Source organism: Schistocerca serialis, chromosome 10 (genome assembly GCF_023864345.2).
Source record: "Schistocerca serialis cubense isolate TAMUIC-IGC-003099 chromosome 10, iqSchSeri2.2, whole genome shotgun sequence".
Classification (NCBI taxonomy): Eukaryota; Metazoa; Arthropoda; class Insecta; order Orthoptera; family Acrididae; genus Schistocerca; species Schistocerca serialis.
In genome coordinates, this window is record NC_064647.1 from 220,929,893 (window position 1) to 220,956,340 (window position 26,448).

At 37.7% G+C, this 26,448-nt stretch overlaps 1 protein-coding gene across 6 annotated transcripts in view; it reads right to left on the reverse strand.

Moving 5' to 3' along the window:
* Window positions 1–309: 309 nt before the first annotated feature.
* The window catches only part of LOC126425276 (echinoderm microtubule-associated protein-like 2), a 723,324-nt gene continuing 697,185 nt past the window's right edge, over window positions 310–26,448 (reverse strand). For 3 of the 6 annotated variants that reach the window (XM_050088244.1, XM_050088247.1, XM_050088246.1), the window contains 7 exons: window positions 23,179–23,433; window positions 22,260–22,397; window positions 19,108–19,224; window positions 13,611–13,655; window positions 11,464–11,551; window positions 3,575–3,801; window positions 311–1,386 (listed from right to left, as the gene is read on the reverse strand). In XM_050088244.1, coding sequence (XP_049944201.1) covers window positions 1,261–1,386; window positions 3,575–3,801; window positions 11,464–11,551; window positions 13,611–13,655; window positions 19,108–19,224; window positions 22,260–22,397; window positions 23,179–23,433 — 996 coding nt within the window. In that variant the 3' untranslated portion in view covers window positions 311–1,260. Of the gene's footprint in view, window positions 1,387–3,574; window positions 3,802–11,463; window positions 11,552–13,610; window positions 13,656–19,107; window positions 19,225–22,259; window positions 22,398–23,178; window positions 23,434–26,448 lie in introns of all 6 variants that reach the window. The other 3 variants (XM_050088243.1, XM_050088245.1, XM_050088248.1) reach the window with 3 other exon arrangements.

A 26,448-nucleotide genomic window follows, 5' to 3' on the forward strand; every position in this document is an offset into this window, starting at 1 on the left:
ACGAAATCTGTCTCTGTCACTCTTGCTAAACAAAGATCTTCCTACCTTCCTTTGTATTCCTATTTACAGCCACATTTAGTAATGGCCTTATGATCACTGAATCCCTGTTCTACAATGAGTCAAAATATTTGGGTCTATTTGTCACCAGCAGGTCTAAGATGATGATGTCTGACAGTGCACATTTCAGTCCAAAAAAAAGTTTATACAGAAGTGATTAATACAAGGACAGTGCTCACATGCTACTTACAAACCAGTGGGAAAGCGAAATTGATTAAACATTCATACTTTTTGCTGTTAAATTTCATGTGTATTAGTAAAACAATACAATGGACATATGAACAGTCTAGTTCATTAACAGTGGCTTTATGGACATTTTACTGTACAGTACTACATTAATTAATAAATTATTAAGTTTAGCACAATACATTTCATGAAATACATCATAAACTCAGTGTAATATACTGTACAAAATTTCAACATAATTGTAGTGTATATTCACAAACTTAGCACAGTTTTAATGCATTTGCAGCTGCACAGCAGTTAAGAATTGCAGAAGGCACATCATTTTCCAATTATGCATAGCAGAAATACTCTTTCTTACTCAAGCATAAATGATATACATCTGTTGCTGGTGCCAACAGCTTTCTACTTTGTCCTCACCAGTAAAATGGAGTAAAAAAAATGCAAGATCTAGTTTCTTATCAAGTATTTGAAGACAGCTCTTAATGTTCTACTATAATCTGCAGACAAACATTTCCAAAAGGCCTATGAGCCAATAAATAATAGGCATATTTTGTTATCCCTGAGAGGAAGAGAAAGAGCACTTGTTTCATAATATCCCAGGTAGAGGACCTCTGAACCTGAGTCAGACAATCTGTAAAATGCACAAAAAATAACACCTAATCAAAACTTCCAATTATTACAATATTCTGATAACTTTACAGAAAAATCTGTTGCATTGCAACTGATGGTTAACTGAAATTTCCATTCTATCAACTGTCCCAGCAGAATGTGATTATATTCTAGTAGACACACCTTAAAAAATTCAAAATATCAGATTCTCAAGCACTTACTGACACAATACATCAGAACTATTATAATCGCACATTTTATCCACTGACACAGTGCCTGTAGCTCCTTTTTATAAAAAAATAAACACACAATCACCTGTCTGTTACATTGGGAAGAACACATGTCTTTTTGCATTCCGTTCACTATGGGAATAAATAATTCACTGACAGTATGACTTCATCAGCAGAATCAGACCAGTGCCCACTGCATGACACTCGTGTCACGTCCACCTGTCGAGATGAGTCGCGAGTCGTCGTGCAGGAATGCCACAGATGTCACGTGGCTGCTGTGACCGCCGTAAATGTGGCAAAGTGACTAAAAGAAAAATTTACATATTCAGTAAGAACTGCATGAAAAATTGGGAAAAATCATGTCATGGTGTATGGAAAAGAAGAGGAGCAGAGAGGGGAAAGACTGGTGATTGCATTGGCAGAGAGCGAGCACAAAGGTGAGGGGACATGAACTGGGAAAGTTAATTTCAACCTGGGCTTTCCACAGGGTAACTAGGGGAAAAATAGATGGCACATTTAAGAAAATTAAAGAGACCTTTGGAGAAAGAAGCAGCTGTATGAATAACAAAATCTAACGCCAGCTAGTGCTAAGTAAAGAAGTGCTAAGCAGTGTAACAGTTATGGTATAGTTCTCAAATGCAAAAGATTGTAGGTCCCAATCTTCTCTGGTCGCATGAATTTTTTTTATTTTTAGATCTTTATCAAATCGACCTATCATTATGTTTATTAAATGATTTGATTTAAATGTATTTTTTAAATTTTCTGTTCACATGTTACACCGGATTAATGATGATGTTAACTTTTTCATTTGCTCTCACTTTCCTTCCAATCATTTTTTTTCCACTAGAAATCTTTTACATATTGTCATTTATTAATTTCAATATAACGTCTTCTATTTTATCATCTTATATTTTCGTCCATGTTATTGCATTTATTATTTCTTTTCTTCATTTTGCTTGAATTTTGTTTCACTAACAATCTCTTCTTCTGTTTAAATCTTTATCTCCATTACATTGTCCATAGTGCAATAAGAATTTATGTTTTAAATGTTTGTATGATGATTACCGCCGGCCAGTGTGGCTGAGCGGTTCTAGGCGCTACAGTCTGGAACCGCGAGACCGCTACGGTCACAGGTTCGAATCCTGCCTCGGGCATGGATGTGTGTTGTGTCCTTAGGTTAGTTAGGTTTAAGTAGTTCTAAGTTCTAGGGGACTGATGACCTCAGCAGTTAAGTCCCATAATGCTCAGAGCCATATGAACCATATGATGATTACCACCCAAAAAGTGTACACCTTATGGCAAAAAAGACACCACTGCACAGTCAATATAAATAGATATTTTGTCTTTTGTTTTTTAATCAATGGCATTTTCAAATGTTTAAAATATTGCGATAGGTAAATAAAAATAATGAAAAATCACATGCACAAATATTTCAAATGAAAAAGAATGACAAAGTTAAAATAAGGGCAAATGAAATAGTTAAGGCAATGATTAATATGACATAGCAATCAATTAACTGCATAAAAATAATAAAGTTATTTCAATATGGATTTAAAAATAATTTTTAATGTACCTGACAAGATTTGAACCCACAACCTTTTACATGTGAGGACTGTATGTTAACCATTACACTACCCAAGTAGTCTGTATATAATTACTATTTTAAAGTTGTAGAGTGTAATGCAAAAATCAAAAAAAAATTTTCCATCAGTTACTTGCAAATGAGGATCCACCAGTGTGAATGGCTGTAGGGTGTAATACCTTGGACCTTAATGTTCATACTGTACAGATGCTTTCAGAAAATCAATCCAACCACTGAGGACCTCTCCTTGTTATAAGATAATGGTTAAAGAGAGTTAAACAAAAGTTATATTTGTAAGATTCAGAGAAAGCCTTTGACAATGCTGACCGGTATACACATTTTCAAATTATAGTAGCTACAGAGAACAAAAAGTTATTCACAGATTCTACAGAAAACAGACTGCAGTTATGAGTCTAAGGACATGGAAGGGAAGCAGTAATTGAGATGGAAGGGGACAGGTTGGTAGCCGATTCCCGATGTTACTGAATCTGTACACCGAGTGAACAATAAAGGAAACCAAGGAGAAATTCAGAATGGGAATTGAAGTTCAGGGATAAAAAATTACAGTGAGGAGGTGACATTGTATTTCTGCCAGAGATGGCAAAAGAACTGGAAGATCAGTTGAACAGAATGAATAGTATAATGAAAAGAAGTTATAAGATGAATATCAACAAAATATGCCCATGATCATAGACAGGAGGATACATGAAAAGGAAGGACAATCATCAGTCTAGCAGGAGGTACTGAGGATTTAAGAGGAGAAAGTATGGAGAACTTGTGGGGCTTGAAGGGAAAAAAAAGGAGTACATGAAGGTAATACTAGTGATCCTACAGAGGCTAGAACAAAAGAAGACCAATATGGCAACATAAAAAAAACAATACCATAAACAAACAAACACAAGATTCATACCTTAGGCTGTGAGGCAGGGAATGTGTACAGCTTGACTTTGCCAAAATCATCAGCCGTGGCGAGCAGCGGAGCCTCGTGGGCTCGACAGCAGCCATTTACGTCCGTGCCGTCAGCGCCCTCCGGCCAGATACCGACTGTGTCGAAAGTGATGGTGCAGTTGGTTGTTGCCCATGCGATGTCTCTCATCGAAGAGGACTGCTGTATCTGCCTACACAGACCGGCATTCCCTGTAGGCAGAGGGAGAACAGTGTAGTAACAGAACAATGCTTCTGAAGAAATGCGAGACGTGAATGAAAGGAAAGATCACAACAAATACTTCATGATAATTATTCAAAATTAAATCATGAGAAAGACATCCTATTCAAGTACAAAAATTCAACTGCCAGATTTTGAACAGTTTTCATTACTGACTTGCTGAAGACCCTGAAACAATATTTTGCAAATGACAAGTAAAAATGTAGTTTACTGAAGAAAAAAAATGCGCAGCTTGATACAATAAATTTTGGCCAGAGCCAGCACTTCTTTCCTCTTAAGTTAGATGAAGCAAATCATAGTTTCAAATGCTATGGCATCGGCTAACTCCCATTCAAGATATTGTGAAAGTTTTCTTTCACTTTTATTTGTTTGTAACTAAACTTTCAGGGAATTTCTTTATAAATATATTTTCCATTGGGTTAATATTGATATCTCGTGCCGGGCCTGAGAACAACCTTTTTTAGGAACTTGTGTGTTATGTACAACCCAAAAGCACAAAAAATTACTATTTTAAGTTCCTTAACAGCAATTCCATTTCATCTTTGATTCTATAGGGCCACTGAAACAGTGCCACACTGTCTCAGGACACTGCAGTACATTCATCAAAATACAATTTAATAATACTGTTGATACTTCACAGTGTTTCAATTGAGTATATGCCTGTTATTTTCAAGTTACTGGTGGAACACACTAATAGGGCTTAAATCGTGGTGCAACACAGGCACAAAAAATATGAAGAGCAGCAGGAAATAATGGATATGCTGAAATAACTCACTTCAGCAGCACCACCACCTAGTAACAGCATGCAAAGAAAATCGATCACCATATCTGCTGTGTATACACTGAGGTGACAAAAGTCAGGGGATTGCAATATGCACAAATACAGTTGGTGCTAGTATCATCTACACAACATGTAAAAGGGCAGTGCACTGGTGGGGCTTTCATTTGACTAAGGTGATTTGTGTGAAAAGGTTTCTGATGTGATTATGGTCACACAACAGGCATTAACTGACAGAATGGTAATTGCAGCTAGATGCATGGGACATTCCGTTTCGGAAATCTTAAGGGAATTCAATATTCCAATATTTGAGAGTGTCAAGAGTGTGCTGAGAATACTAAATTTCAGACATTACTCTCACCACAGACAACGCAGTGTCAGACAGCCTTCACTTAATAATGGACAGCAGTGGCGTTTGTGTAGAGCTAATAGACAAGCAGTACTGTTTGAAATAACTGCAGAAATCAATGTGGGATGTACAACAATTGCGTAAGTCAGGACAGTATGGCAAAATTTGGTGTTAATAGGCTGTGGCAGCAACCTATGCAAGTGCCTTTTCTGACAGCAGAATGTTGCTTGTAGTGCCTTCCTGTGCTCGTGACCATGTCGGTTGGCCCCTAGATGATTGGAAATCGTGGCCTGGTCAGATGAGTCCTGAATTTTATTGGTAAGAACTGATGGCAGAGTTCAAGAGGGGTGCAGACCACATGAAACCATGGACTCAAGTTGTCAACAAGGCACTGTGCAAGCTGATTTGGGCTGTGTTTACATGGAATGGACTGTGCCCTCTGGTCTGACAAAACCAACCGGTGACTGGAAATGGTCATATCTGGCTACTTTGAGACCTTTTGCTGCCACCCAAACAATAAATGAATTTTAACGGATGATAGTGTTCAGTGTCATCATGCCACAATTTTTTGTGATTGCTTTGAAGAAAATTGTGAACAATTCAAGCGAATGGTTTGGCCACCCATATTGTCCAACATGGGACATCATCGAGAGGGCAGTTCATGCACAAAATACTGCACCGGCATCACTTTCACAATTACAGATGGCTATAGTGCAGCATGCCTCTGCATTTCTGCAGGGGCCTCAGAGGCTTGTCGAGTCCATGCCAAGTCAAGTTGCTATACTACTCTGGGCAAATGAAGATCTGACATGATATTAGAATGTATCCCATGATTTTTGTCACCTCACTGTAAAGGCATGAAGCAGTCGACTTTCTGTCCTTTTTGTCACATCAGTGTGAATATTCAAAATGAGTTTAACAGAGTTAGTACCAGATCCTGTATCTTGTCAAGATACTTGCATTATGATTTAAGCAAATGTCATCAGTTTCTTTAATAAGGGAAAGCAGTAGCAAGGACCTCATTTTTATGTAATCCTCCATCTCGTACAAAGATACTGCTTGGTAAACCTCGACTTTCGCAAGTCACTATCACAGTGTATGCTGTCCTCTCTACCCTTACTGTAGAGTTAAGACCACTAAATATAGCATTACTCACACTGGTGCAGAAATCTTAGAAATACCTCACAGTAAAGCAACAAGATTGTCCTGGGAAGCCAAAATCCATGAAAAAGGCTCAAAATTGCATTTAATATAATTGTTTTTAAGAAGTCTGCCAATCTTCAAATAAAGACTGCCAAAATAGGGCAGGATGATTATTATTCTCATGAAGAGAATCTGTCAAGTACATATGCTGTCAGAATCACGCACATCTTATGGCATACCATCTGTTCATAATGGGCATACGATCTGTTCATAATGCTAAATACTTCATTGTAATTCTCTTCCATTCACTTAGTCATTCATCACATCCTGTATATATTATGGACCAGGAGAACTTTAAGGATGTGGAACATCTCAAGAAATACATTAAAAAAAGAGAGAAGCAAGTCATAGGAACACAATCTATTCACAGTATTAACAAATTATTACTACACTGTTTGTTAAACTGTGCCGTCAGAGTTACCTGAAGTCACAACCCTTGGGTCCCCACGTGGTGACCTCTTCCAAAACATTGGAAGAATGAGACCTCCCACTAGGTTGCTACTACATTTGCCAACAATTTTCATCTGGGGTAGTGCTGAACTGTGATTCATCACTGAACACATGCCATTCATCAGAAAGCCATGCATCTAAGTCATGGTATCATTCCAAACTCAGCCATTTGTGATTACATTAGATTCAGGTTTCATTCAATAGACTCAAATAATGAGATTATTCTAATGGGTGTGGAACATCTTGGAAAGTATAACATAAAAAACCTAAAACATTCGAATATAATATTTACTAACCTGATCATTTGTCATGAGATTGTCAGACTAGGTGAATACAATACAGTAAACTGGAACAGCTAATATTTACAGAATTGGTACGCTATCAGAGTGAATCATTGTTATGCACTATTAATAAATTTATCATACACAAAATACCTAATCTTGACTGTTGTGACAAAGTGCTGTCAACACTGAAATCTAACAGACATTTTTACTTAAGCTGGCCTAACAGTCTCTGTTAAGATATTCATCTATAGAGTAGGAGTTGTCTATCAAAAAGGCTTTCAAACTCTGTTTAAACTGTGTTTTATCTGAAACCAAGTTTTTAATGGTTGCTGGCAATTTATTGAAAATGTGTGTTCCTGAATACTGAACCCCTTTTTGGACCAAGGTAAGTGATTTTTGGTCTTTATGTACATTTTTCTTATTCCTAGTATTGATACTATGTATTGAGCTATTGGTTGGAAATAGAGATATGTTACTTGCAACAAATTTCATTAAGGAAAAAATGTACTGAGAAGCAGTGCTTAGAATACAAAGTTCCTTGAACAGGTTTCTACATGACACTCTTGAATTTACACCACAAACAATTCTTAGTATACGCTTTTGCACACTAAAAATATGATTTAACAGAATGAAAGTTAGCAAAGTATGCAAGTTTTTTTATATTTCTATCTCCTACATTTGACATCATTCTCACTGCAAATACAGACTTGGTTATGCACTTAAGCAATTCTTTGGTATGCCTTTCCAAACTGAATTTATTATTGAGTTGTAATCTGAGAAATTCAACACTGTTAACCTCTCCGATCTGCATGTCGTATATGTTATACACATGCTGAAAGGAAATCTCCCACAGGTTCTGAACTGCATATAGTGGGTCTTTTCAAAGTTTAATTACAGTGAATTAGCTTTAAACCATTTATTAACGTCTGTGAAAATTTAATTAGCAGTTATTTCTAAATCTGTACTTTACTTTCTACTTATTGCAATGTTTGTATCACATGCAAACATCTGGCAATGTAACAGACGAGAGGTCATTAATGTATACAAGAAAAAGCAATGGACCCAAGATGAAACCTTGAGGAACACCACATGTAACTAATTCCAAATCATATAAAGACTGACTGCTTACTGCACAGGTATTTCTCAACGACACCCTCTGCTTCCTGTTAGAGAGAACTCAACCCATTTCGCAGCACTGCCAGTGACACTGTAATATTCTAATTTACTTAACAGAAAGGTGTGGTTCACACAGTCAAGGCTTTTGATATGTCACAGCCACTAATTTATTATCTAATGAATTAAATTGTGGTGTTAACAGCAGCCTACACATTGGATAGTAATTCCATAGCCTGGCTGCTACTAATTTCTGAACCAATGGTGCACACTGACACGGAACATTGCAGTTGGTCCATTACTTGCATGGATGTGTTTGATGCACAGAACAGCTACCCCTCTTGTGCTGATCATAAGTTGTCGACCAGAACATCAACGAAGAGTATGCCCACACCCACTTTCCCGTACAGGTCAATATTAGGCCACTTTCACATCAGAATGCTCCACAGATCTTGATACTGCACAACTCAACCAGAAGACCCTTTCAAACTCTGTCAGGTGCTGATAACACTGCCTCACATGATAACCCACCATGTCTGTACTCTTCACAGTAATCACTCAACACCTGATGCTGTCTGTGCCCCTCATATACACTTCCAGACCTGGTAAAGACACTAAAATTGAACAAAAATAATGCACTCTGGTGTCTGTTCTACTTCTCACAGAGAATTGTAACCAATTATTTAGATTCCCATTGATTGTGTGAACAAGTGCATAGTTACATTAACCTATGACCACACCTTCTGAGTGTTCAACTTTTTGTCAGGCAGTGTATATTAAGTAGCAGCTGTTAATCTTTTATGATATGATGACATATTTATACTATGAACTGCTACTTGCCATGCAGGTGCACAATTAATGCTGTTATTTGTCATGTATTCAATAGGAATTTTCAATCCCTGCTCCTAAATATCAAAATAATTTGCAAGGATGCTTATCAGACATGTTCTTAATTTTCTTTTCAGTTAGTCAGGATTCCCAATCTCTTACTTATGTCAGATGTGAATTTGGTGAATATCTTTGCATCAGAGCATATAACCATCCTGGGCAAGAAGACAGTATCGATGTGAAAATTATTTTTGTGTGAATCAAAAACATAAATACTGCATCAAAGAGAAATAATAATATTAGGGGCAGTCAAATGAAGAGGCGGCAGAGGGGAAAAAGTTCATAAACCGTTCCTTATTTAAAAAGTAAACACCATCAATGATAATATATTTATTCCAGTGTTAAACATGGCAGCTATACCTCCATGGAAAAATGTTTTCAATTGCCTATGGAATCACGGTTGTACCCAGGCATGTACCTCTTCATTCAAAGCAAATTGACAGCAACAAATGTCTATTTCAGTGTACCAAAAATACGGAATTCGCATGGGGAGAAATCGGGACTGTATGGAGGGTGTGTAAGAACTCTCTCACATGTTGAGAAGTCTGATTCGAACACACTGTAGAAGTTTCACAGGAAAGCCCTTACAAATTCTCCATACAGTCCTGATCTGCCCCTATTCGATTTCCATATTTTTGGAGTTCAGAAAAAAGAAATTTGTGGCTGTCGATTTACTTCAGACAAGGAGGTGGATGGCTGGGTACAGTCATAGTTCTGTAACCTGCTGCACACTCTTTTCTGTGATGGCACTGTCCATATTGTTTCACAATGGGATAAATGTATTAACAGTTATGGCAATTACTTTTGAAATAATAAACACTTTACTTACAGAAAATGGAATTACAGAATAATAAAAAAAATTCGGAATAGTAAGAGCAACATTAAATGCACCACAGAAATTAAGGAAGATATAAGAGAACTCCAAATTACAGTAGATGGCTTAGAAAACTAAATGGAGGAAACCAAAACACTGCAAGACATGCATGTTGGACTAGAGATTAAGATCAATGAAAGGACAACAGGAAAAACAATCTCAGATGGAGAAAGAAAGAAAATAACTGAAAGAATGAAGAAATATTGGGTAGTCAGAAGAGCAAAACACCCTTTATATAACATACTGCAATAATCCTTCAATAGCCAATGCATTACTGAATTATCTTATTGAATTATTATTGGACTGAATTTTATTATTGAATAACATCACCTCTTTGTATGATTGAGCAAAGTGATCAATAAAGATCATTAAATAAATTATGTTGATGATAGTAAAATGAGACATTTGCTGCAACACAAATTAATCTTTTAAAAGAAATAGGCCACAGAACCTGCTTAAGAGTCTCTACAGATGAAAAATTTTGAACAAGTCTTAAAAATACACAAAAATTTCTGAATACAGATATTGGCCAAATAGAGAAGGTTAAAGAAATTAAATATTTTGAGGCGATAATCCAAGAAAACGGTTTGGAAACAGCTGCTATAGAAGAAGAGATACATAAAATGGGAAGGGCATGTGGTGCAACTGAAGACTTACAACAAAATAATGCCTGTCTAAAAATGCAAAGATAAGGCCTTACCATACAGTAGTGAAACCAAAATTCTATATGCAAGTACATGTCTAGCATTACACTACATTTTAGATACATTAGAAACACTACAAAGACAAATCATTAGGAACATATTAGACTCTTGAAAACCTATGGAGGACTGGAAGTTATGAAGTAACAAGGAAATTTATTAAAATGTATCAAAGTTATGAGAAAAAGAAGACTAGTATCTCTTGGACATTTATATCTAATGGAAGTCAGTAGATTAACCAAAATGACTTCAAATGTTCATGCGATAAGAAGCCAACAAGTTGGATCCACAAAGTAAAAAAGAACGTAGAAAAAATAATATAAAAGCTGAAGAAACAATGGACAAAAGTGTTCAGGGAAAAGTACTGAATATGAAAGGATTCCAGGGTACGAGAGTGAAAAAGGCCAGTATGAAGTGGCCAAGGGACAGGAAGAAAAAACATAACATGTGAAAGTGTACTGAAGAAAAGGAAACCACAAAAAAACAATAAATTGAAATGGTCAAGTGACCTGAGAATATAATAATAATAATAATAATAATAATAATAATATCAGCAATACAGTTTTGATAAATAATTTGCTGTTTCTTTTTACATTCATCTCTGTTTTGGATCTTTCAATCACGATTGGGAAAGTCATTTTCCCCTGCTTACTTAAACACTGAATTGAAAAAATTCTTTAGTTTTTAGAGTTAACATTTCAGCTGTGTGGAGCATTACTCAAAGTATACTATTGTAGCCTTTCAAAAGAAGCTGCCCTCCTATTTCCTTCAAGTTCTCCAGGATTCTTAAGAAAGACTATGATCCTTTTTGACAACTATAGGCTTGAATCATTATCTTCCTAAAAACAGTTCATCTCTGTGAGCACACTAACAAAGAGTTATTAATTTTAACAAGGATTTAGCTGTAATGGTTTGGGTATTGTAGGCTACATGGTAATATTACCAAGTGCTGCGAACTACCATATGTAACAAGAGATGTAAATATGAAACTTACAGTATAAGAGTTCATAGTCTCCCGAGTTACTCCTGATGTGCTGGCTGTCTTCTGACCAGTCCAGGTGTGTGATGTAGCTTGAATGGCCCTGAAAATGGAATCATAGTACAACATCTGTCCTGCCGACAAACTACACAGACCCTTAAAAATACAGTTTTCATAGTTTTCATGCAACCCTCCAGGTCATTGCCTCTCACGAAGTCACGAAGCACTCACTGTAACAAGACACATGAAGCAACCAACTTCTACAATGCTCATGCTTCTATATAGTAATGTACAACATCACAACAGGCAACAACAATCTCTCTCTCTCTCTCTCTCTCTCTCTCTCTCCAGGCATGTGCTCTTAAACGGCAAGAGTTGAAGCAGTTTAGGGGAGTCCATTTACTCACATACATGAATATGTGACCTGACAATAAGGTCATAGTGGGATAGATGACGTTGCATTGTGCAAAACTTGCTTGATACCAACAGGTGAGAAATGCACTGTTGCAGAGCTACGGCCACAAAATGGGATCCAATCAATGACAAACATGGAAATGCATGTGCAATTACTCCAATTAATACCTGTTGTGTTAAACTGCACAGTTCCTGGTTCAGTAACTCAAGGTAATTGTTTAAGCTGTACAGGCAAATCACGGCACACTTTAAATTCATATATTACAAAGAGCTGCCAAAATATTTGTAAAAGTAAAGAATGAAGTATAATGTTAGGGCAATGTTAGACCACTCTGACCACATACACTTATTTTCCTGAATTTAGAAACAAAATCATATGCTCAGTTGCGTTAGTAAACACATGTACTGGGTTGACAGATCTACCTTATGTTCTTGGGTGTTCAGGTTTGATTCAAACAAGGCCTTAAACACCACTAACAATGTCCAGGGAAGCTGCTCCATAAGTAAAAATGGAAGCATCGATCTGGCTGAACACTGGGAAATGTAAAATATGAATGACATACTCATTCTCTTTCTGACAGCAAGTCCACAAGTTTTCTAAATATGTAACTAACAGCCATGAGTGACAAAAATGTGAGCCCACCTATGTATATCCTCAAACTGAACATCTGAAAGGTAAGATGCTGTTCCAAACTACGTAATCTTGCATGCTGGTCAACAGTGATGTCAAACAAACAACAATACTGACAACTCAACTGTGAAAGTAATGTTCAAAATAGTACCCCTTTACACTTTTTCATGCTTTAAATTAGCCATTACTATTTGCTGGAAAACAGAATTTGTAAAATTTATCATCACATTTTCATGCCACTATGATCAATTAAAAAATAAAAGCTGATTAGTATAACATAATGGATGTCAGCTGAAACTAACAAGAAATGTTTCACTATCTACATTACTTTCTGAAATAAATACTTCTTCCACACAACACACTAGTGAAGAGATGGAATGTGTACTATGTGAACATTAAAAGAATTCATTTTGTTGGCATTTGTTTTTACAGGAGAATCATTTTAAAATTTCTCGCTGTTATAATTTCATAAGCTACAATAAAACTGAAATTACCCACCAAAGCTGCTTTTAAATAGAAAATCATATTACAGTTTTGTTATGCTAGTTTCTTCTGAGAAAAAAATGTAAACAATACTTTTTAAAATTAAGGGGGGAGGGGGGGGGGGGGGAATCTTGAGCTAATTATGCATGCCTTACAGCTACCAGTGCAAGTAACATTACTGACGTAAAACAATACATGACTCGTATTATCAACATCTAACTCTGGCACAAAAGGTTATTTAACTGCTTGATTTTTTTATTTCCATGCAAGAATCATGGTAACATAATTTTTTCTTAAAACGAGCAAAATACAATCCAGAAGGCATACCTGTGCTTTTAAATCAACATAAAATGCTTACAATTTACAATGAAGCTACATACTTAACATACAATGGATTTACAATGAAGACGAATGCAGACTGTACAAAATATTTACAGTAAACACAGGCACAAAATGTACATACACTATAATGGACTGTCACACACACACACACACACACACACACACACACACACACACACACACACACAAATGACAGCAAAACAAACCCCAGTGCTGTGAAAACAGCTTCAAAATGCAACACGCATCACATGAAACAGTCAGGAGACATGCATATTTAGCAAACAGGACATACCAGCAGGGAAGACAGAGAGCTGGTTCTTCGTTGTCTCCTTTCCGGCTGTCCAAGAAATTCATAAGGGGAGAAAGTGGAAAAAAGCACACATCTGATACACAACATTCTGTGAGATACATAAAGTAAACTACAGAAAAAAAAGCTTAAGTGGAAATTGTCAGATTTAAATTAACATTCATCAATACAAAAGACATAAGCAGTATTTGGCAAAATAAAAGGGACACTATATGAGGCATGATTAAAGTAATAAGAAGCATCAAGTGGAAAGACATGACATTGTGCTAGCAACATTTCATCATAGCTCTTCATAAAAATTAATAATACATGAAGTTCAACTGTGCCTCGTGCTGCTGTGCTCACTGACAGCCACAAAGAATTCCTGTCTGTGCCCAGAATGAAACCAGAGAAGCCACCTTCTTAATGGTGTTTTTTTTTTTTTTTTTTTTTTTTTTTTTTTTTTTTTTTTTTTTTTTTTTTTTTTTTTTTTTTTTTTTTACTGAAATGAGTGAAGGACTAAAAGCATACACACAGCAACTTGTATGGATGCCCATAGTTGCCACTGTCTCAGAAATGCTGACGAACTGCTTGTATTAGTACAGGTGAGTGCCTGCTACAGAATCTTTCGACAGCTGATTCCCTGGGCAACTGCATGTTGTAAACTGTCAGTGGAAAAGCTGTTTAGCTAGTCAAGGATTAGACAAAGTGTCACTCTTTCTCAAGTCTTACTGGTGAGTCCACATAAAACTGTTTGGAGAGTGTATGCAGTGATAGCAGGTTGGAATAATACTCACGTTACTGTAATCTACATTTGGGAAAAAACTGGTGTAAATTACTTGCTCAGTATCACATATTTCTGCTCGTAAAAGATTCAACATCCATTGTCGTAGATCTTGATGCTATTCTATCCTGTGCAAGCCCCTTCATCTCTGAATTACTACTGCAACATACATTCATTTGAACCTGCTTTCTGCTACAGTTTTCACTTCTCATATTTTCCTCCATTACCAAAATGATGACTCCTACATGCCTTAAAATGTGCCTTATCCACCACTGTCTTAAGTCGTTAAGTTAAGCTATAAATTTCTTTTTTCCACTATCCGTTTCAGTACCTCCACTGCAGTTAATCTACACATCTAATCTTCAGCATTCTTCCATAGCACCAAATTTCAAAAGCTTCTAGTATCTCCTTGCCTGAATTTTTTTATCATCTACATTTCATTCCTGTACAAGGCTATGCTCCAGGTAAATACCTTCACAAAACACTTCCCAACATTTCATTTTATATTAGATATTAATAAATTTCTCTTTTTTCAGAAAAGCTCTTTGTGTCACAGCCAGTCTACATTTTATATTCCCTCTACTTTGGCTTATATTGCTGCCAAATACCAAAACTGTTACTCTTAGATCTCATTTCTTAATCAAATACTTCAGCACCACCTGATTTAATTCAACTACATTCCACCACTTATGTTTTACTTTTGTTGATTTCATCTTATAACCTGTTTTCAAGACATCATCCAAACATTCAACTGACCTAAATATTTTGCCATCTCTGACAGAATTACAATGCCATTAGCAAAACGTCAAGTCATTTCTTCTCTCTGAGCTTTAAATTCTGGTTCAAAATTTTTCTTGGTTTCCTTTACTGCTTCCTCAATATATAGACTGAACAATATTGGGAAGAGGCTGCAACCTTGTCTCACTTCTTGACTCCTATCTTTTCACATTGCTCTGCAGCTGCTTTATGTGCAAGTGGCAGATAGCCTTCCACTCCGTGTATTTTATTCTTGCTGCTGACAGAATTTCAACTAGTGTATTCTAGACAAATCTACAAATGCTATAAATGTAGGTTTGCCCTTCTTTTATCTTTCTGTCCAGGTCTTGCCTTGCGTGTTCCTATGTTTCCCTGGAACAAAAACTGATCCTCCCTGAGGTCAACCTCCACCAGTTTTTCCATTCTTCTGCAAATAATTCACATCTATTTTGCAACCCTGACTTATGAAACAGATGATTTGGTCAAATTCACACCTGTCAGCACCTGCCTTCTTTGGAATTTGAATTATTCTTTAAGTCTGAATGTATCCCACCTGGCTCATATACACTGCTCAAAGGAATTAAGTGATCATGTTCAGTATGTTAAATATGTTTTAATTCAAGCTGTACCTCTTGTCTTATTGGATGGCTCAAGATTTTAACTTTCAATGTTGGCAAAACTTAAAAATCATTTGCCATCTATTGGCTGTGTTACGTATTACAGCGTCAGGTGACCCTTCGATGGAAGTGAGTACTTATGTCCCATTGTTTTCTAGTGAGGTACACAGATGGAAGTTGTCATTTGTGGATGTTGTATTCAACCAAGCACATGCAATGCGACATTTTAATGCAGTGCAAGTTGAGAGGGCAGGCCATTTGATCCAAAAAGGATTGACTTTCGGTCATGTTGCTGCAACACCTCTTGATGTGTCATCCATAGGTTGTGGACACACTACAAAGAGACAGGTCAGTAAACGAGGTGAGTTGGACAAGGTCGCCAACACATTATGACCCCATGTAAGGATTGATATCTGGCCATCTCTCTGTTGCAGCATCATACAGATAGTGCCAGAGCACTGCAAGATGATCTCAGAAGGGCCACTAGAGCCGCTGTGTCTGATCAGACTAATGAACAAGTTATGAGAAAGCACTTACAACCCAGACATCCTATTTGAGTGCCCAACTTGGCAAGACATATTGAGGCGACTTCGTCACTGGCAAAATGTGTTATTCACAAATGAGTCCAGATATCATCTGCCACAAGGTGATGGCCAAGCTTGTGTGTGAAGACTGTGGCGAGTGGTGTCTGCCAAATGTTATCCAGCAAATCAACAGTTTCCAAGGTTCTGTGATGATGTGAGGAATCTTCATTGTTGACAGCCATACAGAACTTTTTGTCCACAGTTGCCTTACCTACAGGCAGTACATTGAACAGATCCTGTTCGATGGTGTGACGGCTGCTGTATGTGGTGGTGGTGGTGGTGGTGGTGGTGGTGGTGGTGAATTCCTTCTAACACTATGGCCTATGTGGTGGGTGTGTGCAGGGATGTCTTATGAAGCCTAGATATTGAAGTGGCAGTGAGTCCAAACCTAAACCTATGTGGGACATGCTTGACAGACGTGTTCATGGTAGTCCTGTTCCACCACAGACTCTCCAAGAACTCTCATCGACCATCACTGAACAATGGGAACGGATACCATAGGATGATCTTTGTAGACTTATACGGAATATGCCACACAGGTTTCAGGCAGTGATAAATGCTCACTGATTGCATGTGCGTTGTGGAAGCTCTCAAAGTCCAATGAAAAGCACCCAGGATGACAGGAAGAATGACTGTTTCCATTCTGTTTTCTGTCTGATATTTCAGTTCTTTTTATGGAAACTACAATGCTTTGTTTTGTATTTTATTTGTGAAAGATAAAAGCATAATTAGGGAACACAAACCGTTCTCAATAATTGCTCAATGGAATATGGCAGATACCAAAACTTATTCTTTTGGGAAGTGTATCTCTCTTATAGCAGAAAGAATAATGTGGTCTTGGCTGGCATTTCCATGGACCTCAATAATTCTGGGGAATATCACATACTCCAGCGGACTTGTTTCAACTTAACTTTTTCAGGGCTCCGTCAAATTATTCTCACAGTATCGCATGTGTCATATCATCTTACCTACTAATGCTTCCCTTTCTATAACATTGCCTTTATCTTAATTTTTCTTGTACACTACTTCTACACATTCTTTCCATATACTGCGAGTAGCGATTCCCGGCAAGGGACTGGGTGTTTTGTGTCCTTCATTATGATTTTCACCATCATTGACTCAGAAGTTGCCAATATGGCGTCACCTAAAAAGGACTTGCAATATGGTGGCCAAACTCCCCTGAATGGGGCCTCCTGGCCAAGAATGCCATACGATCATTTCATTTCATTCCCCTCCCCCCCAGCTAGTTAAGTTGTGAACTGCTATACCCTCTATCCTGTAGTTGAAAATTCTCTCTTACACTAATGCCTGGCAACAAGCGACTTACTCATTCTGTGAACAAGAATGGGTACTTCATTGATTCAAAAGTTTTCAAACTATACATACTTTTTCCCCCACAACATGCATGATCAAGAGTTTCATGTTTGCCAGTTGAGGTGAATAAGATTCTAGAACATTTTTGTTGAACAGCAACAACCTCCTCCTCCTCATTCCTCTTTGTAGGTGTCTGTGAGCCTGTGAGTGGGCAAGGAGGGGGGCAGGAGGGAGGGGGGGTTGGCACATGTCCCTTCTTCAATCAGGAAATTGTGTCTTTTCTTTGGTGTGCCAGTGATTTCAGTATGACATTGAACTGCATTCAAGGTGGCTTTACTGAACATTGTCAAAAACTGCAAAAATAGATTTTCTGAAATCCAATTTTTGTCTTCTGCAAGTTGGGTTACAAGTAAATATAATGAGAGCTAACAGTTTCCCAATTACTTCATTGGAATTAATTGAGAAACCATATTGGTGAAGAGGGAGGGAGCTAATGCTACTGATTTAAATCATGCAATGGTGGCCAGATAAGGTAGCACACAAGGAAAATATGGAAGTTCCATTATTGGGTTACAGCTAACCTGAAAATAAAAACAGCATAGTCAATATATCATCATCTCTGATGTTACTCCATTTCTTGTAACATGAAAGTACACAATACTTGTGTTTCTCCTGGAGACTTTAATGTATGCTATGTCTATGGTCTGACACATTTTATAAACATGCTCTGAACACCATCCTTGGAACTAATATTTTGTGAAACTGTCAACTGCAATCACCACTTCAAGACAACCCTTTATTTACAATAACATGAATAAGTTGTGGTGGAGAAGGAAGAGGGGTCATCTTTTTGGAAATTAAGAATGGATAATGGGCACATACACTGCAGCCACATTTTACAGACATGAGCCCAATGCTTAGCAGCAGAAAAATTTGTTTATTTCTTTCTACTTAGTTTATGTTCCCAACAACTAAGAAACATTGTGGGAAACCCCCCTCCCCCCCCCCCCCTCCCCCCAATCTCCACTCTTCCCACATATCTATCTTTGATACATACTTTAATCTGTCATTTCGTTACTTTCATCAACACTTTTTTTAAATATCCCCATCATGCCCACTTTACTTCTTTCATAATTCATTTTGTATTTCTAGACCACGACCTTCCATTTCCTACCTCTCCTGTTTTCAGTGCTTTTTGAGTAACCATGATGCATGGAATAACCTTTCCTGTGCCAGTCTGTGACATTATTTCACTATTTTTTACTCATGTATGAAAATATCTGGACATTGCTCCTCCTACCAGATAAGTTATATCCTTAACACACTGTAGACATTTTTAATACAAAGAACACATTTCACAACAACAGATTAAGATAATCATACTCGGTAGGCAACAAATCTTACGAGACAGTAACATCAGAACACATCTTCATGAAGTGGCAACTTACCGAACACCGGCCAACTCTTGAGAACTTTCTCCCATCATCTGCCACCTGGTAAATGTAGATGTTGTTGTCTCGCGAACCCAGGGCCAGCAGCTGGCCATTGGGGGAGAATTGCACCACCTGGAGACATGCGGAATCACCATGATAGTCTGTGAGAGACAGACTGTGGCAAAAAATGAACTAAATATTTAGCCTGTTCAGGTTCCTTCCACTCCATTTCATGTTCGATGATACAGTTGCTGCTGTACAATCTATCAAACAATGAAAAGTCCAGGATGGAATAACAAAAATATGAAAAGCATATACTGCTACTCACTACACAGTGGAGTTGAGTTGTAGACAGGTGCTATGTTTTCACTGCGACTGTCTGTAACTCACTGCGTCCTCTGTGTTGAGTAGTGCTCTATCCTTTTCATATTGTTGTATTGCCAAAGAGTTTTTTATGTTTCTTCAATTGATAAAATCACAAGTATTGCTCTGGAGGGCTTGTTTTGGTTGTGAAATAAAAATCTGAAGACAATCATATATTTAGATAATATTACCAGAAAATATTAGTCAAATTATTTCAATAGATACAGTCTTGATTGCATGTAAGTTATTTATTTAATTTGGTGACCCATTTTAATTTCTTATAGGATCATCATCAAGTCATATTTACTCCTCAGTAACAGCAGGAGATGGTGTTGTAGAGCATACTACTCGTGTGAAGAACACTTCTCCAGTGCTGCTAATAATGACATCATTAGCAGGACTGAATGGAGGTGCAATGCCTCTGAAGATGCCCAACACAGTTCTGGATGAAACACTGCGAACAGAACAGCTTTGTGGGCCACAACCTCATACCCCTAAAGGTTTACCAGCAACAGAAAACAGTAGATAATATATTCTATTTAAAAAAAAAAAGATGATGTGACTTACCATACGAAAGTGCTGGCAGGTCAATAGAAACACAAACAGACACATACATACACACAAAATTCAAGCTTTCGCAACAAACTGTTGCCTCATCAGGAAAGAGGGAAGGAGAGGGAAAGACGAAAGGGTGTGGGTTTTAAGGGAGAGGGGAAGGAGTCATTCCAATCCCGGGAGCGGAAAGACTTACCTTAGGGGGAAAAAAGGACGGGTATACACTCGCGCACACACACACACACACACACACACACACACACACACACACACACACATACACAGACACAAGCAGACATATTTATTTAAATATGTCTGCTTGTGTCTGTATATGTGTGGATGGATATGTGTGTGTGTGTGTGCGCTAAAGTCAGTGTGTGCATTGTTCATAACCTCACAGAAACCGCTCTCGAAAAAATTTGTTGTTAATAATGTTAATGGCATATTTGCTGTGTGCAGTTTGCTTCTGGAAACTCTAGTACTATTCTGTTCAGCATCATTTTCTGCTGACATCATTTGCACAGCAACAACTTACTCAACTTTAATAGTTTGCTTGTATATTCTGTCGGCAGTAACATTTCTTCTCCTCCTGATCGTGAATAAATTTAATGGCATCAGCAGTGCGCTGTTGACTCTGTCTGCGATGGTTTTTTCCTAGACTGCACTGAAGGTATCATCATGAACCATGTTGAATTGGAACGTAGCAGTGCCTAATGTAATGTAACTCCCAATGTCAAGCAGTATTGAAGAAAATTATACACGTAAGATGTGTACAATACATATATGTGTATATTTCTTATTTGTAATTTGTCTCGGTAATTGCAATTTTTCTGTTTTTTGTTTTTTTGTTTTGAATAGACATTCATCAGTTTTGATTAGTTTCCAGTGATATCTCTCTAAAAAGACATCAGTTTTACAAAAATTGTGTTTATTGTAAAAACAAACATCATAACAAAAGTTCATATTTATGCGGGTAGATGTTAAAATCAGGAAAATATGAAATAATAAGTGAATGGTAACAAAGAAATTACAAAAATTTCATTAGAAAATGGAAATGTTAATACTAAATTATGATAGTAATTGTGACAGAAATGTCAGTCTGCAGTAAGATATCTATTGTGAAATTACTTCCTTTTTTTAAAAAATATATTACTTTAAAAAGATAGACTTGGAAGTTTGTTACTGTAAATATTAATGATCTCGATTGCAGCATAATGTAATCATGTACAAAACCAGCCATCTGTATACACTAACAGTTATGCTCTGATTAGCCTTTGGATATTGATAGCGTGCACTTAGCAACATTTTCATGATGGTTAACACTGTATTTAGGTACCAATTAAAGTGTAAGGACACTTCCTAATCAACCAAAATTAAGTTGTTATCTATTTGTTATTATATTGCATTGCAATAAAGACCATTAAAATTTAAAATAAGTAATACAGATTGCTGTGTCTTCCTCTTTTGACAATGTCAGCTTTTCGCTGAAGTTCATTGTCAAACAGTTGTAAATGTTACAATACGTAAAATAAGGAAAAGCCAACAGCACGCATATATCAGGCTGAAACATGCATAGATACACACAACAGGAAACACTATTCACACTAGCTTTTGAGCTCTTGTATTTTTCTAGCAAAGGTACCCATGCAAAACCACACAGACACCCAAATGCAAGGGATTATGCATTTGGTTGTCTGTGGCATTGTGTGTTCAATTTTGCTTATTTTTTTTAAAAAAAAAAAAAAAGGTGAGGAGGAGAGGGGGGAGGAAAAGATGACGAAGAATTAAGAGAAGTGTGTCTTATTATTATTATTATTATTATTATTATTATTACTACTACTACTACTACTACTACTACTACTACTACTACTAAGGAAGACCATAGAAACAGTTAATTGTGCCCCCATACTTAAGTGTGATGAGTAATTATTATTTTTCTACAATGTCCACTTCACCTCTGGCATGTCAACTGCTGAATTAATTTTATGAAAATATCTAATTTTTTGTAACGTTCAGATGAAGTAAAATTACCTTACACTAGTCACATGATCTAATTAGTTCCCATTATGGCCAGGTCTATGATATGCTTTGTGGACTAACAGTTCAAGATTAAATAAATAAATAAATAAGAATCATGACTAGCTTTCCTAACCTGCTCAATGGTGAGACTACGGCATTTTCTGTGTGCCCACAAAATCTCACAAACCCTCTCTCTCCCCAATCTGCTCCCAGTCAGACAGAGCCCCTACCTGTATTGGCTCATTGCCGTCCGTGTAGGATGTGAGCACCTCCCTCGTCTCCACATCCAGTGACAGCCAGCGACCAGACACGCAGCCCACTACCAACAGTGAGCCGTCAGGGGAGAAGCCCGCACTCTGCAAGGGCTCCTGCAGAAGTGCACACATACATAAAACTGTAGCATAACACTACATAACATATTCATACAAGCTCTGCACAGCGACATACCAACAAATAAATTGCATAGTAATTCAGAGGACTGGGAACAGTTACTGGTGGGCATTCCATCTAAAAATGTATCTGTAAGGCAGAACATTGTAAAATATCTTACTTGCTCTAATATTATCCCATTTATTAATTCATATTTTAGGGAAATTTATTCCACTGTATTTTCTCCCAGGAGCTAAATCAGAGATAATGGAGCCATATCAAAGTTACAAACATTTGTTTATAGTAGATTAGACAAAGTCATCTCAGAAAAGCTGTGGCATTTTCATTTAATGGAAATTTTACAAAGTTTTCACAACTTTCATATATAAAGACATAAGAACCTTACATTGATCTATATCACAAGAGTGATAGCACCTTCAGGTGCATGACTCAAAAGACAACCTACAGACATGGTCTCTTCAACTTTTTACACATTTGTAGAATTTGAAGGTCAGTGCACAGACATCAGTTTCATGTTTTGCTCTGAAATCTTTTAATCTTTAAAGGAGCTTATGTATTTTTTTTTTAATTTTTATTTTTATTGCATTTATTTATTTATTTATTTTGAGAACTGTGTTATAATGTTACAGCAAACTGACATTCAGGCAACATTTTTCAAATTCTGCAAGTATTAAGAAAATTGACCAAGCCCAGTTCTAAGGCCTCCTTGCAATCAGTTTCACAGCAGAGTTACTGCGGGGTGAGCTACACGTTACGCACTGCCAGGTCCTTGCTCCAGACGGTGGAGTGGCTCATGGAGTCCCAGACGTGCAGCAGGCGGTCGAAGCCGGCGGTGGCGAACTGCGGCAGTGTGGGGTGGCGCGCCAGCCCCCACAGCTCGTCCGCGTGGCCCCACACGGCCGCCGACAGCCCCAGCTCCAGGGCGCCCGTCAGCACCGCCGACCGCGTGGTGCCCACCAGCAGGCTGCCCCGGCCCTCCGATATGCACCGCACGCCGCCCAGGTGCTCCGGTACCTGGTCGTCCCAAAAAAGAAATACGTAACTAAACCATAATACTCACTGGTCTGGCAATTTTAACACGGGCAGTGACCACATTGAAATTCACAAAATAGCTATGGTTTCAAGTCACATCGACCTGTTTAAAAATAAAGCTGTGGATGAAAACAGCATCTGAGCATTGTAAGAGGAAGCAGAGTTTTTGAAAGGAGAGGGGAGGGGGAGGGGGAGGGGGAGGGGGAGGGGGGGGGGGAAGGGAGGGAGGATGTGCATGCACATGGTACCATAAAAGACCGTTCCACTTATTGAACTACATGATCCATTTGACTACTAAACATTGTGATACTTGATGATTTCATTACTTAAACATATGTATATGTTCTAAATTACAACTTATACTTGTCATTGTATAATAGCAGAAAGATTAGTTATCAGACAGCAAAGGAAAGTCACTTTACACAATTTTATTAAATGATAAAATCACTTGTACGTAACATAAACAATCTTCAATTTACTAGTCTTTAGTATGTATTAGACCAACATGGGTCGGTTGGGTTGTTTTGGGGGAAGAGACCAAACTGCAAGGTCATCGGTCTCATCGGTTTAGGGAAGGAAGTCGGTCGTGCCCTTTCACAGGAACCATCCTGGCATTTGCCTGGAGTGATTTAGGGAAATCACGGAAAACCTAAATCAGGATGGCCAGACACGGGATTGAACCGTCATCCTCCCGAATGCGAGTCCAGTGTGCTAACCACTGCGAGAGCAACATGTTTTGTAAAAAATGATAAAGCTTTACCATTAGAGTCACCACTATAACAGACAATAAAAATAACTATTTTTTATGAAAACTTACATATCATAATATTAATTGTTAAGGAGATTTATTTTACAAAATTTAGCATGAAAAACTTTCAGTCACATCACTGCTAAATGACATTATATTTCTGTTCTCTGCAGACTTTTGTGTCACATGTGAAATTATTTTTATTAATATTTTTCCCTGTAAAATATATAAAACACTAATTGTAATAACACTGAAAGTATGTTGTGTGAAACCTATTTAAAGGTGATTGTTAGGCTAAAGCATTTCAGTAGCTGTAAAAGTTAGTTACAGATTCTAAATAGTGGCAATTGTTACTCAGAGCAATTAGTGTTGCAATGGAGAAGTGAATAAGCTATATAATTTAAGAATTCCAAACAAACTGGTTATGAGAAAATTATTACTGATGATGTACAGATGCAACATATTCCAAGAGAGTGACCCAAATATTTTCTGTGGCTCGCAAGAGTGATGGACAATCAAGATGAACAATCACCACTGCCCTTTACTTTTTCCAGATAAGTACAGACAGTAAAAGTTTTGTCTCCTGCTCTAAAACTTCTATGACTTGCAAAATATCTCATTTAGTTATAGAGTAAAATCCAATTTATAACTAACATTTTGAGCCAATTTATTTCTTGATCAAAAGCACTAAAGATTCATCCCATACTCTCATATTTTGGTTTGGTATGAGATGTCCAAGCTCTCCTGGGCTTGTTGTAGAGTAATGATGTAACCATGAATTATTCAGTTTGCTACTCTTATTACTTTTGTTTCTGTGATTGTGCTAAAAGGGAATAAATATTGATACAGTATACAGATTCCCATTTATGTCACGAGCAGGGAGGAGGAGGAGGGGGGAGGGGATGGGTGCAGCATCAGATGACACACTAAAAATGGTTAGCTTTTTTGCTATTGAGAAGAGACTGTACTGTTGAGAGAGTAGGAGTAGTGTGGAGCTGTTGGTTGGAAGGGATGCACATGGAATCAGAATTGTGATTAGAGTTTTATAATTTGGTTTCATGTGTGGTTGTGTTTCTGATGGAAGTAAACTGAAGCTAAATTTAACTTTTGAACGTAAAATCTTATCATATTTATGGATGTTGAACACTAAAAACAGTAAATTACTATTACACAAAAATACAATGGTAATTAACATAACAGTGAAAGTTTCTTACGTTCTTTTAATTTTCCTGGCACTTATTTGTAACTAAATTAATTTTCTGAACATTACTGATAATATGGAGTTAAACAATTGCCAATTTTGAAGTTCATGACCAGACACTTATTGAGCATTGTAAGTGACAACCCACTTAATTTCTTCATCACTCTCACAAAGGAACTAGTAATTCCGTAAGACAGAAACATGCAACGTGTGTGTGTGTGTGTGTGTGTGTGTGTGTGTGTGTGTGCGTGCGCACATGTGTGTGTGTGTGGGGGGGGGGGGGGTAAGTATGGGGGGGGGGCGGGGGAAAATTGGTTGTATTTTCATCTATGGTAATGAGTAATTTTTGGGGAATGTTAGACATAATTTTTGATTGAATGAAGTGTGTTTTGTTGTATTTTGTGTTGTATAAATCAATACAACTCTTGAATGAGATATTCACTCTGCAGCAGAGTGTGCGCTGATACGAAACTTCCTGGCAGATTAAAACTGTGTCCCGGGCCGAGACTAGAACACGGGACCTTTGCCTTTCGCGGGGAAGTGCTCTACCACTTGCCCGCAAAAGGCAAATGTCCTGTGTTCGAGTCTCAGTCCGGCGCACAGTTTTAATCTGCCAGGAAGTTTTACAATACAACTCTTATTGTGACTGAATGAATATCAAGTATTCTGTTGCAACTGCTCTGAAACAGAAACACACACACACACACACACACACACACACACACACACACACACACATGCGCACGCGCAAAGACCACTGTCTCCCGGAGCTAGGGCTCGACTGCAACCAATGTGAGCAGCAATCTGCTGGGGGTGAGTGGTGGAGGGCTTAGCAGGAAACATGGAGTAATGGGGTATTGATAGGGAAGGACAGAAGGTTAGTGGTGGGGAAGATGCTGTACTGCCTGTAGGCTTGTAGGGATGTTGTGGACAGGGGGGGGGGGGGGGGGGGGGGAAGGAGAGAAGAGAAGTAGAGCAGGGGAGAAGACTAGCAGGTGTGTTGATGGGATAGTAGAAGTGTGTGTAGTGCTGGAGGGGGAGTTGAGAA